The following is a 14,499-nucleotide window of genomic DNA, read 5'->3' as shown; positions in this document are numbered from 1 at the left end:
AGGGGAAGAGAGGTTTAGTGCTGCCTATGCTGAGTCTGCTTGCATTGTTACTAGCATAACAGGTTGAATACTTGCTTTTGATACAGAAGGCTGTGGGTTCTACTCCCATAGTATTTAGATGCATTGCTGATACTGTACTGTGTTGTACTTTTATAGGGTTGTGGATGTTGCAGTCCTGAGAATGTCCTCTTTGGCAGAGTTACCTAGTAACTATGGATCTGTTATCAGTTTGCCATCCATTCCTTATTGCAATATTACTAACTTATCATTTTTTAATGTAACATAGGCAATTTATTCCTCAAGGGCAACAGGTATTTTTTGTAGATGAAACAATGAAACATAATGTTGTTAGCAGCAACCTCTTTATTAGTTACAGATCTTTTTAGTGTGGAATTATTTAGATGACTTTTACTTCTGCAGAGATTATGCATATTTGCTGATACTGGTGGTTTGTAGTAGTTCGAGTAGACTTTTATGATGGAAATGTTCTGAATTGGGCAGTTTTGTCATTATTGGTACATGCATTTTGTTTCATTGTTTACTGGAAAAATGTTCAAAACAATACATTTAAAACACCCTCTAACAACTGTACTGAATTATACAAGGAATATAATTTAATACAATCAGGAAGGTGTTTATTGATTTCTGATCAGCTCAGGTACACCCCTTCTCAGTTCTTGGTTGGATGTGTTCGATTAGGAACCAGTTAAATCAACTGTCTACAATTTATTTATTTATTTATTTTATTTTACATTTGTTGACTGGGATTGTCTGACTGAGCTGAAGAGCCCTTTTTCAGTGGAGGCCCGGGGAGAAAAGCTCCAACATATTCTACAATTTTCATTATAACTTAGCATTAAACAGAAATATTACAGGATTATTGCAAGGCATTAAGTAGCAATACAATGTTATACAGTATCAATAATCAGGAGTATAGCAAAATTATTTCAAGTTGTATAAAAAGAAAATATGTCTAAGATGAATATAGTTTTTGGGGTAAGTTGTTACAAAAACCCAGTTTTATCATAATGTAGTTGCACAAAGGCAAGACAATTACAACAGAATGCTTCTCTGAGGTGATTTGCTTAATAGATTTTAGAAGACAATAGAAAGAGCAGTCAAGAAAGATTAGAGAGAGTTAGTGTGAAGAGTGAGTTAAGGGCAGAAAGTAGATTAAGGTATGAGAAGTAGGGGATATTAAGGAGGGAGAGTGCAGTGGCAGGACCAGTGACTTTTAAAGTGCTCTTTGGTGGCTGTCTTAAATTGTTTAGGATGTGTAAGGGTCCTGATTTCTAGTGGGAGCTTATTTCAGGCAATAGTGGGGTGATAGCTGTACATGTTGCGTCCAAATTTAGACTTGGCAGAAATTTTTTTGTTACTGAATATTTTCACTGATTGAGTCTGGATGCTACTAAAAGTGATGAAGCCAGATTGAAGCAATCACTTCTCTTATATCTTTGATTTTTTTTTGGGTGGGGGGTACTTATTGTCCACACCTAGGGAGCTAAGTTTGTCATGTAGAATTTCTGCCGCACAATTCTCCCGGCTGAAATATACCTCTCAACTATCCAGATGTTCACAGAATTAATAGATTTTTGCTTCTTATTTTTGGTTTGTTCCTCATAAAATTTGTGGTTTTCTGGCAAATAATTTAGGAATGAAATCAGTTAATAATGACAGTCATTGAGCTTAAGAGTCATACCCTTGAGAAAAATGCATGCTAAAGCAAGACCTGTTATTTCATCAACTGTCTAAGTTTATACAAGAGCAATTTTTAGTACTGTTTGTTTGTTCCCCCAATATATTTGGCCTTGTCCAGATTTCCTGTGTTAAGAGGTTGAGAGGTATGCACAAATAAATCACTTTATAGAATTAGGTATATCCAAACCTCTCAACTGTCTCTGATTTTGGCTCAAAATGTTGCTCTCCCCCCAATAATCCCTCCGCAAAATAGCAATTTTGGAAGAAATGTGGAAGGTTTACAATTAATAAATAATTGTAAAATGATCAGAGTTACAGATTACTTTTACTTTAGAAATGCATGTAGATTATCTTATTTTGTCAGCTGCTCAACTTAGCAGTACTAATATTAAAAAGTGTCCCTTCTTTGACAGGTTTCCAGCTGTATTGTGTGACTATTTTATATTTTTGCATAACATTTTTGGTCTGTTTTTCATAAAAGTGTGGTTTTCTGGCGAATTAGTGGCAAATCATTAAAGATTGAAGTTAGAAAATAATGACAGACATTTGAGTTTCAGATTTCATACCCTTCATAAAATTCATACTAATGCAAGACCTACTATTCGATTATGTTTCTAAGTTTATAAGATCAATATTTTAAAATTGTCCTTATTTTTGGGGCTTTTTCCCACTTCTATTTATGGCTTTTTCCAGATTTCTTGCTCTGAGGTTGAGAGGTATGACAAATGTGTCAGGGCCATCACCATCAGCCAAAGACATTTCAAATTGTGACATACTTGTTGTACCCCACTCCCCCATGTAGTGACTCTGGATGTGTCCAAGCAAGGCAAGGTGCAGCTATGCACTGTAAGTGTGAAAAATATCCCCCCATCCAAGGCAGACACAAGTACTTCAGGGGCTTTTCAAATGTCCTTGATTTTGCAGAATGTTCTGGTTTTCTGCTATATTTTTATACTATTGATATATGCTTCTTATTATTCAGAAAATGCATGTTGTTGCAGTGCCTGTTGCTCTGTGTTTAAGTAGCAATGCTTTAATGACCATCAGGTAAGCTTGTCTGAGATTTAAGATGCAAGTAAGCTTTAATAAGCATACTGTTAAAGAATTACCAACACTGAAAGCCTTTTTGTTGTTGCCATGCAGAGAATATTTACATAAGCAGATAAAGTATAAGCCTTAGGTATTGAAATGCATGTGACAGTATTTGTAATAAAGGACAGTATTACAGTATTTTCAGAAGTTCATTACATTTGTTGGAGACTTGCAGTCATCTTTGCAGGCTTTACACATAAACTAAACAGAATGCCAATCTATCATGTGTGGTCCATAACTTGCGCAGTAATCCTTTAAGCAATTTATCTTGAGCTTGTTTGTTGTTTGCTGTTCATTTTTTACTTTGATCATGTTTTCCCCACAAAACAAGTAGATAGTTGTTGTCAGGCAGCAGGTCTTTTTTGGATAAGAAACACTTTTACAAATGGGGGTAATCAGTATCACAGATATTGCTACTTTCAGCTTGTTACTTGGTACTTTTATAAAGCTGAATATAAATTATAATCAGAACTGCAGTGCAAGGAGAAGTGGTTTGAGTTGAGTGCTGCTTATTTTTTTATACTTGATTTTGATTGGCATTTCAGTAATGTATTTAAAAAGTAATTTATTTTTTCATGCCTCACAACCTTTTTGTTTCCATCTAGATATTAAGTAAGCTGTCATGTAGCCAATGCATTGAAATATTTTTATTCTCCACTTCATTTTGTCTTCATTGGGCTCTCATAATGATGGTTTGGCACCCAGGGCAGCAAATTTAATTAAAGTCACAGTTTTTGTGGTTTTGAGCAAAGCTCTGCCCCTTTCTAGTTGGCCACACCCCTTCCCATTGACCCCACCCATTCAGCCATCTCCTGCAGCCCCCCTTTGATTTGAAGTCACCAGCCCCCACTGCTTTTCTGGTAGGGAAAGGCAAGAATTTGAACAAATTAAAGCTAACAAAAGGATTTTGGCAGATCCCTCTAACAGCTGAAACCAAAGAGAAAACAACAGCAGGTTTCTCAACACAAGAGGGCTTATTCCTCTATCCTGTCCTTCCTATCTGGCTGCATGGTGTCCCGACAACCTTTCAGATATATATGGACAGAGATCTAACACCACATGTTGGCTACCACTTACCTAGAGAATGTGATAATACAGTGTCAGTATCAGAAATCTTTACCCTGCTTTGCTTCACTAGTTTGCCTTCTTACAGATTTAACAAAAAGGAAAATGCTTCTTACGCATAATTGGACAATAGAGGCAGATGCCTTTAAACAGCTAACAAGAATTCTCTATTCAGAGCCTGTATTAAACTCCTCAGATTTCCAAAGGCCTTTACAGTTCAAGATCATGATAGAAAACCTACAAGTGTGTGTGTGTGTGTGTGTGTGTGTGTGTGCGTGTGTGTGTGTGTGTGTGTGTGTGTGTGTGTGTGTGTGTGTATGTTTTCAAGCATATTGTACAAAGGCTTAAGTTCAAATGTGTTCCCTGATTTGTTTCTCTCTAATTTGATGTAAGGAGAATTCAAGGTGTCATGGGGCATTTATCCCTGTGGAGAGGCAGCAGAAAAACAGACATTACATTTGGAAGGCTGTTGCAGTCATTTTGTTATTGATTGGATGATGTTGGACACCATTCCCTAAGCAGTCATTACAATCAGGACTTTTTTCTCATTGGTTCGAGCAACAACTGTTTGCGTCAATCTACAGCGCTATGCATCTAGCAACAGAAAAGGAGATGGAAAACAAGAAGGCCTTTTCAGCTTCCAGTTTGAGCTTTTATAGGCATGGGTTTGTATGAACTTGAGGGGCAATGACCCCCCCCTTGCCAAAATTCAGAAATATGTGGCAGAATCCCTTCAAAAAATTATATATTTAATTTTTAAGCCAGTTTTGCTGATTGATGACTGAAGCTGCTATTCTTTGTGTGGCAGTATCTGAAATCATGCCAATCAGTGATTTAGATTCTGATTTTGCTGGCTTTGTGTAGTAACATTAGCAGTCCTAGATATTCACTTCTGTTGTACATATCTTATATCAGGCGCATGTTTATGACACTGTATGCAGAACAGATGTGGGAAGCTTCATTCATGTTTCTGTTAATGCTGACAACACATTCTTACTGCTGGTGAATGCTGGTGTCACATGCTTCTCTTTTTCTATTCTTGCAGGATAACTAAACATGGCTGTATGGAAAGCATGTTGCAGTATGACCCTTCCAGTTCTGACTGACAAATGCTAATATCTTTGTATTTTTAATGTTAGGCAATCAGCTGCAAATTACATTTTCTTGCCAATTCATGGGGGGGGGGGGTGTTACATCCCTCAGTCATAGGACGGGCCGGGGGTACCAAAGGAAATCACTATTTTCTTCCTCTGACTTTTGAGTAGGTCAGGCAGAAGTAAAAAATAAAAAGCATGCCTTGTATGGACCTTGAAGGCTGCTGCATGCATTTATATCCTGAAGAAAGTTTAGCTGAAAGCCAATGTTGTGTTGTGGAGAGATAAAACCCGAACTATGGCCCATGAGGCCCAGGTTGGCTCTCACATTCGTATTGAATTCATATTTGCCCTCACTATCAAGCCTGGATGGTCAGGAGTAATTTCTATTTCTTTTTTTTTCAAAACAGGTTTATTGTTTTAACATATAAGAGAAATATCATAACAATTTTATACAAGTAATTAAAAATAGGTATTATTATAATATTCAACAAAACAACTAAAGTATTTACAAAGACATCCACTACAATCAGATCAATTAATTAAACTAAAATACCATGCTATTGAAATTAAAATTTTTTTAACAAATTTTGTAAATTATCCCATACAATAAAATAAGATGTTTTTCTATTTGTTCTAGTCCTAATTGTGTTTATTTCCATATGGCACACTATATTCATAACATTTTTAAATTCATTGAATGAAGGAGGTGTATCTGAAATCCAATTTCTAGTTATTATTTTCCTAGCCACTGCTAGAATAGACCATAACAAGGGAAGCTTAACCTTTTTAACACTTTGAGGTACAGGTGTGTTGAATAATATAAGAGATTTAGAAATAATTAAATTATCTGTAAAAGAGCCTGCAAAAATTCATTAATTGACTTCCAGTATTCTTTCAATTTTATACAGTCATAAAACATATGAGCCCAGTCAGCATTCATTTCTACATTACATCTCTTACATAGATTATCTTTATTATTTATTTTATTCATCATCAAAGGTGTATAAAAGATCTATGTAAAATTTCCATGTATAAAGTCTCCAGACAATGGAAGACGTAGTTCTATAAGCAGATTCCAATATATATTGTTTATCTTGTTGATTTGGTGGGTCCCCATTAATAGAAGTGAAATAATTCCAGTATGAATCTACACTGTAAAAAGTTTCTTGTCTGATAACTTTATGTATGCATGAAAGTTTACCTTTATCAGAAACTTTATGTTGTAAATTTAATATCAAGTAATCAATCAGTGTTGGAATAGATTCTTTAACAGTTATAGACATTAAATCTATTTTATTAATGAGATGCTGTCTAAAGATCTGAACCTCTAACCAGCAAGTTTCTCTTAGATCAAATTCTTGTTTTAAGAAATCTAGATTTTTAACTTTATTATCAGATATCAACTGATAGCAGTACTCTAGATCATTATCTATAGCTAAATGAGTTCCTTCAGAAGTAGATGACAAAAGCATACCCTGAGTATACATTATAGGAAATACAATAAAATTCCATTCCCTATACTTAGGGTGCATGAATATAAAGTTACGATAACTAATAATAATATTTAATGGATAACAAACCATATGTTTAGGTGTAATAGGTGAAGTACAAAATTCCTTTAGTAACCATAACATGGAGTTATTTACAATCATATTTTTATGTGTTAAGGAGATTTTCATGAAGTGTATACTAATTAGCTCCCAATAATCTTTCCATTTTGTGACATATGACTGATCTATTAATAAAGTAATAACTTTTACAATAGAAGAGATAGTATATAAATTAAAGTCTGGAAAAGAAATACCCCTTGAGACCAGCTATTAGTATGTTTCTTTAATGCAATCCTAGGTCTATTAGGTGCCCATAAGAAATTTAACATTAGTGTGTTCAGTTTCTTGATAATTATTTTTGTAGGTGGAAGTATTATTGATTGTATTAAGTATAAAATCTTGGGGAATATTATCATTTTAATAATTGTAAGTCTCTCCTCCATAGTAAAAAACATATTATTCCAGGTATTAAAAAGATTTTGTATACTAAGAAAACAGGTATTATAATTATTATATATAATAGATTTAATATCTTTAGATAGTATTATACCTAAATAAGTTATCTGACCTGAATTGGGTACATATTTAGTAAAATCACTAATGAGAATATTTTTTCGTGTATATATAGGTAGTATTTTAGTTTTTTCTTTATTGAATATTAAACCAGAAATACTTTTAAAATTCATCATGTTATCAAATAGAGACTGTATAGAAGAATTAGATCCTGCTGATGTAATTAGAACATCATCTGCAAAAGTTGAATTTTGGATGTTGTATTTTCATCTATTTCAAAACCCTCTATGTCAGTACTGTTTCTGATCAAATTAGCCCAAGGCTCCATTACTAAAGTGAATAATAGTGGAGAAAGTGGACATCCTTGTTTTGTACCTTTAAGAATGGGTATTTTTGTGAAACATATGTTCCTACCTTAATATAAGCCAACGTTCCTTTGTATAAATGTTCAATTAGATTTACAAATGCATCCGAGAAGTTTGTGCACTTCATTAAGGTAAACAGATAGTCCCAACTTACTGAATCAAATGCTGAACTTATATCAAGACTAATAAGTGTTAAATCTTTCTTTTCCTATTTGCAAAATCTATTAATGTTAAAGTTCTTCTTATATTATCAAAAGTATTTCTATTTACAATGAAGCCTGTCTGATCTATATCTATAATGCCGGGAATGATTGTCTTCAATCTATCAGCAAAGATATTCATAAACATTTTATAATCAACATTAAGTAATGAGATGGGCCGATATGAAGAACATCTAGTTGGATCTTTATTAGGTTTTAAAATTGGCGAAATAAATGTATATTGCCAAGATGGGGGGGGTTATTAATTCAGTTTGGGCCAAAATAAAAACCTTATGTATTAATGAATATGTATTTTTAGAAAGGATTTTATATATCTCTGGTATAATACCATCATTACCCGGTGCTTTGTTTGATTTAAGCTTATTTATTTGTGTAATAACTTCTGTATATGAAATACTCTTGTCCAATAGTTTAATCTGTTGTTTATTAAGTTTTTATTCATATTTGTGGTTATAAACTCCTTTATTTTATCTTTAGGTTTCATGTTAATATTATTATGGTTAATTTTGTGAAAGTGATTTCTAAATTCATCTAGTATTTCTGGTATACTAGAAACATTCTTCTTTTTCCTTAGAGAAAAGATTTCTTTGATATGGTTTTGTTTATTCAACCTTTTTGTTTTATTTTTAAGTCTATGTAAGTATTTGGGGCTTATTGAATAAGACAAAAACTTGTAATTCTCTGAAGTTATTTTAACTTTATGAGTTAAAATTTCTTTGTATTTCTCATTTAGTTTGTTTATTTCTTCAATAACTTTCTTGTCCATAATATTTTCTTTATTATTATGTTTATAAGAGTCTAATTTACTTTGAATATCTAACAATTTCTTATCCCAAGATTTCCTTTTATTATTATACCATCTGATACTTTGTCCATATAGATATGATTTTAAGGCATCCCAAACATAAACAATGGAGACTTCAGGAGTGTTATTTATGTCTAAAAAATGTTTTACTTCTGAAAGTATATATTCTTTATAGTCTTTTAGTTGAGTTAAGTATGCTGGTATCCTTTTGATCTGAACATTACGAGTATTTTTTATCATGAATTCAAAAACAATTGAATTATGATCAGATATAGGACATGAAATGATTTTGGAATTAATTAAATCTGTTACCATCTGGTTAGAAATAAAGACCCTATCTATTTTTGAATACGTTTTGTATCTGTTAGGAAAAAAATGTGTATGGTAATGATTTTGAATCTATCTGATTATTAATATCATTCAAATGATAAGAATTAGCAAAATCCTTTAAATGTTTTGCATTAGATGTAATTCTTCTCTTTCCTATAGTGGTAGTATCACTTTCATGTAGTATACAATTAAAGTCACCAGCTAAAATAATATTTCCTATAGAGAATGATATGATCTTATCAAGATGATGTTTCACTGTATTAATACCAATTCCAGGTATCCAATATACATTAATTAAAGTGTAAGTCTTCCCATTAATTTGTATTGTAACCATACAAAACATTCCTTTGTCATCCTGATAAGACTTAATGGTTTTAGGAATGGGCATACTTTTATTCCATAAAATAGCCACTCCTCTTTTTCTGAGTGTGCTCTGAACTAACCAATACTGTATATTTGTTTGTGGCTAGTTTATCAATATCTTTTTTCAAGAGATGGGTTTCTTGTAGGAAGACTAAGTTGGCCTTATGTAAATTAATGTATCTTATTAGGCTTGCCCTTTTACACGGATTATTCAATCCATTAATGTTTAAAGAAATTCCTTTTAAATATGTCATTTGGCATTTTAAAACTTAAGAATCTTATGATCAAAATAACAAATAACAAGATAAGTAATGTTACATCTCCTCCTTTAGGTGTACCTTTAAATATAGCTGTATTTATTGAATCTCTTATGGGATTTCGTATAGGATTCAATTTTGTTTGTAGTGACAATGAATGTACAAAATATATTGTGGATGTCAAAACTATATACAAATAACAATGAACAAGTGAAAATAATGTAAGGATTAAACCTTGCATCCAGCCTGGAGTTGTAAACTCCAACTTAGAGTAGTATTTACCACTCAAGTTAACCCCCTACCCTAAGCAGCAGTACGTCAGCTACCACCTTATCAATTTAATACTAGTTATATTTAACTGAAGTTAACAGTTTTCAATTCAATTATCTAGCAAGACAAGACTACACATTTGGTAAAACAGCATCATATAAACTAAAATAAACCTTTTTTTTTTTTTTTTTTTTTTTTTTTTTTAAAACTGTTCATACTACTATATACATCCATGTAATATAAAACACTTATATTCAAATAGCATTCAAATAATCTTGATGTTAGAAATCAAGAGGAGAGAAAAATAAGTTCTAACATTCATTTAAATCAAAAACTTTGGCTAATATGATTCAGACATTACATATATTAGGATGCATCTATTTTCTGTCATGTAAATACAGTTAACAGCTTCCAAAAAAAACCTTGAATTGTTTGTATATGAGCATTTACTCAAACTCATTATTGCCAATAGAATAAAATATTGTATTCATAGAAATTGTTATAAATCATACTTCATAGTTAAGCAGATTCTCAGAAACATTTATATACATATCTACATACACACACATACACACACACACACACACACACACACACACACATATGTATATATATATATATACATACACACATACACACACATATACACATATACATATATATATATATATATATATATATATATATATATATATACACATGCATACAAACACACACATACACACACACATACACACGCACATACACACACACACACACACACACACACACACACATACACACAAACACACACACACACACACACACACACACACACACACACACACACACACATACATATATATATATCTGATCTCACTGAGTTGTATCTTTACTGAGCACCATCTTACATTGCTGTCCCTTCAATAAATCTGTCTGCTTTATACAAAATAATGCACAGCAAACACATTTTAGTAACCAGATTTTACAAACATGCTATACTACTGCTTTAAAATATATCACATGACAATTTCTTCCAGTATAGAGTTATAAAATTATTTATGCTTGTCAATCAGATGAATTAAATGAGTTATAGTAATGTATATGTTTGGGACATAGGTTTTAACACATATTATTAATCTGCTATTCCTGTATCTGTGATGTGTCAGTGTGATATCTAGGTCAAAGGTGAGACCAGCTGCTTTCAGCTTCTCTGTGAGAATTCTGAGAGTTGAAGCTTTTGAAGTAGCTCATGGACACTGTGCATGAGACAGCCCACATCCCAGATTGTCTCTCTTAACATTTTGGCGGAAACTTATTAAAACTAGTGACAAACATTCATTTAGCAGTGTAAATGCATCTAAACATGACAAAACCTTCACAATGCATTCTACAGGTTATTACAGACTCTATGTAAGTGAAATCAAGCCCAAAATTATTAATAAGTAACAAAACTCAACATTTTTGTCCCAACTCAACTCCTATGCGAATCTTATTATTTACTGTGTCTATATGATCAAAAGTATTTCTATATATTAATAAAGAAAAGAAAAGAGAGTAGAAAGTAAAAGGGTGTAAGGCAGAAATAAAAAAAATGTAAGAGAAAGCTATAAGAAGTATATACAATAGAATATTACTTACTGTTTATATTAATAGAGTTAAAAATAAAACATATTATTTACTATTATTTAGTTCTAATTATTATTAGTTAAAGCATGACAGATTATTTACAAACAAGCATAAGCAGTGTAATTAAGAAAGTATAATTAGGTAGTGTCATTCCTGTATCTGTGATGTGTCAGTGTGATATCTAGGTCAAAGGTGAGACTAGCTGCTTTCAGCTTCTCTGTGAGAATTCTGAGAGTTGAAGCTTTTGAAGTAGCTCATGGACACTGTGCATGAGACAGCCCACATCCCAGATTGTCTCTCTTAACATTTTGGCGGGAAACTTATTAAAAACTAGTGACAAACATTCATTTAGCAGTGTAAATGCATCTAAACATGACAAAACCTTCACAATGCATTCTACAGGTTATTACAGACTCTATGTAAGTGAAATCAAGCCCAAAATTATTAATAAGTAACAAAACTCAACATTTTTGCCCAACTCAACTCCTATGCAAATCTTATTATTTACTGTGTCTATATGATCAAAAGCATTTCTATATATTAATAAAGAAAAGAAAAGAGAGTAGAAAGTAAAAGGGTGTAAGGCAGAAATAAAAAAATGTAAGAGAAAGCTATAAGAAGTATATACAATAGAATGTTACTTACTGTTTATATTAATAGAGTTAAAAATAAAACATATTATTTACTATTATTTAGTTCTAATTATTATTAGTTAAAGCATGACAGATTATTTACAAACAAGCATAAGCAGTGTAATCAAGAAAGTATAATTAGGAATAGCATTTGAAGAACATATAAACTTTTAAAGGAAAAAAAAATGTATCAAATTACTGACCTTATTTTTCCTCTTCAGAAAGAGAAACAAGTTAAATCACAGCTTGCCATTAAATCTCCAGATATTTTGACTAGTTATGAAACAAAACATTTCTTTGCACACAGGGAATAACTTTGATTAAATCTTTTTCAAAATATTTGTTGCTTCTTGGAAATGCAGGAACTATATTTAAAAAGATTAATAATAAAATAAAATGGTGAGAGAGAAAAAAAACATAGTACAAATCATTTGTTTTTTAGTCTCTTCTTCTTCTCTGAAGTCTTCCACGAAGTTTCAATTGCCAGTCTCTTTAACGAAGGACTAGCCCATTCCATTTCTTCTATTTTTTCCAAAATCTTATTTTTTTTGATAAACAGTAAAGCAGAGTCTAAGTCATCGAAAATTTTAGGACCATCAGGAAGGAAGATTTTAAGCTTGGCAGGAAACAGAAGGTATGTTTTAAACTGTGCTTTTTTTAAGCTCCCTTATTAGTGGCAGAAAAACTTTTCTTTTAGCTAATACCATGGAAGAATAGTCATTGTCAAAACGCACAGTTGTTTCATTAATCTTAACAGGAGCTTTAGTCCAAGCAGATTTAAGAACCATCTCTTTATCAAAAGATGATAGAAATCTAACTATAACTGATCTAGGATAGTTTTTGTTAGAGTTAGTATTAGCTATAGATCTATGTGCTCTTCGATACCAAAAGAGAATGCTTCTGGTAAATCTAAAGTTTTAGGGAGCCATGTTGTTAAAAAGAAGTAATATTGTTACCTTCAATATTTTCTGGCAGTCCAAAAATCCTAATGTTATTGCCTAGATCTATTTTCCAGGTCATCCAGCTTTGTTTGTAAATGTGTATTTTGTTTCAGCAGAAACTCAATGTTGATTTCCTCTTCTTGTATTCTATTTTCCATGTCATTTACAGCTTCTTCTATGCCTGTCATCTGGATCTTCTGTTGTTGCAGGTCCATATGTAACAAGTCTATTTGTTTTGTAGTTTTTTCTATGAAAGTGTCTATTTTAGTATCCATTTTATCCATCTTAGCAGTAAGTTGCTGGACTATAATTATCAGAGACTGAAGTTCTTTCTTGATGCTGGAGTCTTGAGAATTTGTCTTACTGGAACTCATTTCAGACTGATAAACTGACAGGAAAATTTCCAAAGTAATTTCTGACAGGAATATTATTAAGATTTCCTTTCTTTTTTAGATATAGTTCAAGAACTATATAAAACAAACATATTTAGAAAGAAAATTACTTCAAAAATTAATTTTTTAAGTAATTAATTCCTGTCAATGTAATGAAATTGGTGGAGCTGAAGAAATCTGCTACTATCCTGTGTTCATCCTTGGCCACGCCCCTCAGTAATTTCTATTTCTGAATAACCCACAACCACTGCAGGTCACGGTGTTATAGCTATGTTAATAAAATTATATCAGATGATGCTAACTGAACCACCAGTTATTTTTTCATGCTTTGCAACATACTAAATGAAGAAAAAAATACACAAAGTGTTGATCATAACAGTACATGTAGTAAGACATCTGACAATGTTTACCTGCATTATAATCAAGCACTTTAGACAAAACTTACCATCTGAAGCAGTAAAAAGTCCATGCAGAACTTCAGCAAGTACATTCACCACAAAGGTACAGGAGTCCTTCCTTAACCGGTAGAATTTCTGTTTGGCCTAAGACAGATAAATGAAATTGTATGGGTTATAAAACACATATGTTCCATTTTTCAGCAATGTATGTAGTATTACTATGTTTTGATAAAACATTTTGCTACTGATCGTAATTTAGGATCAAATAACAGGCACCTTAACTTCCATTATTATAATGGTTGTCATGCTTATGATCAGTTCTCTTCATGACCATAGGAAAAAGGTTCAAACTGGAACATGAAAAAGCCTTCTTGTTTCTCTTCTGTTGCTAGACTCATTGCACTTGATATCCTTGGGTAGCTTAGTAACCACCATGTGATCACAGATAAACTCTTACTCAATACAAATACCTCTCTGAGTGATGCAGATATTTAGCAAATTTGGAGGCCTCACTCTCACAAGAAAGCACAGATTGTAAACTTCACATAAGTACACCGCACTCTACATCATCTTGCACAGTAATGTCATACACTGAGGCTGTAAGGAAAATCCTTACCAAAGCTTCCTAGATCCAAGAGGCTTAGGTCTCATTGAAAATTAAATGTCACATCATATCCAAACACAGTTTCAACAGAGAGCCAACCACAACTTAATGGTCTCAATTCCAATATACCTGATCACTGCATAAACAAAAATGTCTTAGTGACCAGTGGCTCCATAGTGAGACACACCGATCTTCCACTCTTTAGGCTGTACAAAGACATGCCAGGATTTCAGATGCCTCAAAGTCCCTTAGGACCCTTTCATCGAACAAAAATGACTATGATATGATGGTTGTG

General features: G+C 32.4%; 1 protein-coding gene across 1 annotated transcript in view; it reads right to left on the bottom strand.

The window, feature by feature from the left end:
- LOC122797691 (squalene monooxygenase-like) overlaps positions 1-14,499 on the bottom strand; it is a 290,180-nt gene that overhangs the window by 78,589 nt on the left and 197,092 nt on the right. The window contains exon 9 of the mRNA XM_044066226.1: positions 13,648-13,744. Within this exon, the coding sequence (XP_043922161.1) occupies positions 13,648-13,744 (97 nt within the window). The remainder of the gene's footprint in view (positions 1-13,647; positions 13,745-14,499) is intronic.

This window comes from Protopterus annectens, chromosome 3.part1, assembly GCF_019279795.1.
Source record: "Protopterus annectens isolate FY-2018-M chromosome 3.part1, PAN1.0, whole genome shotgun sequence".
In the NCBI taxonomy this organism is placed as follows: domain Eukaryota; kingdom Metazoa; phylum Chordata; order Ceratodontiformes; family Protopteridae; genus Protopterus; species Protopterus annectens.
Note: the sequence above shows the minus strand (reverse complement) of the source record. Positions and strands in the feature narration are given on the sequence as shown.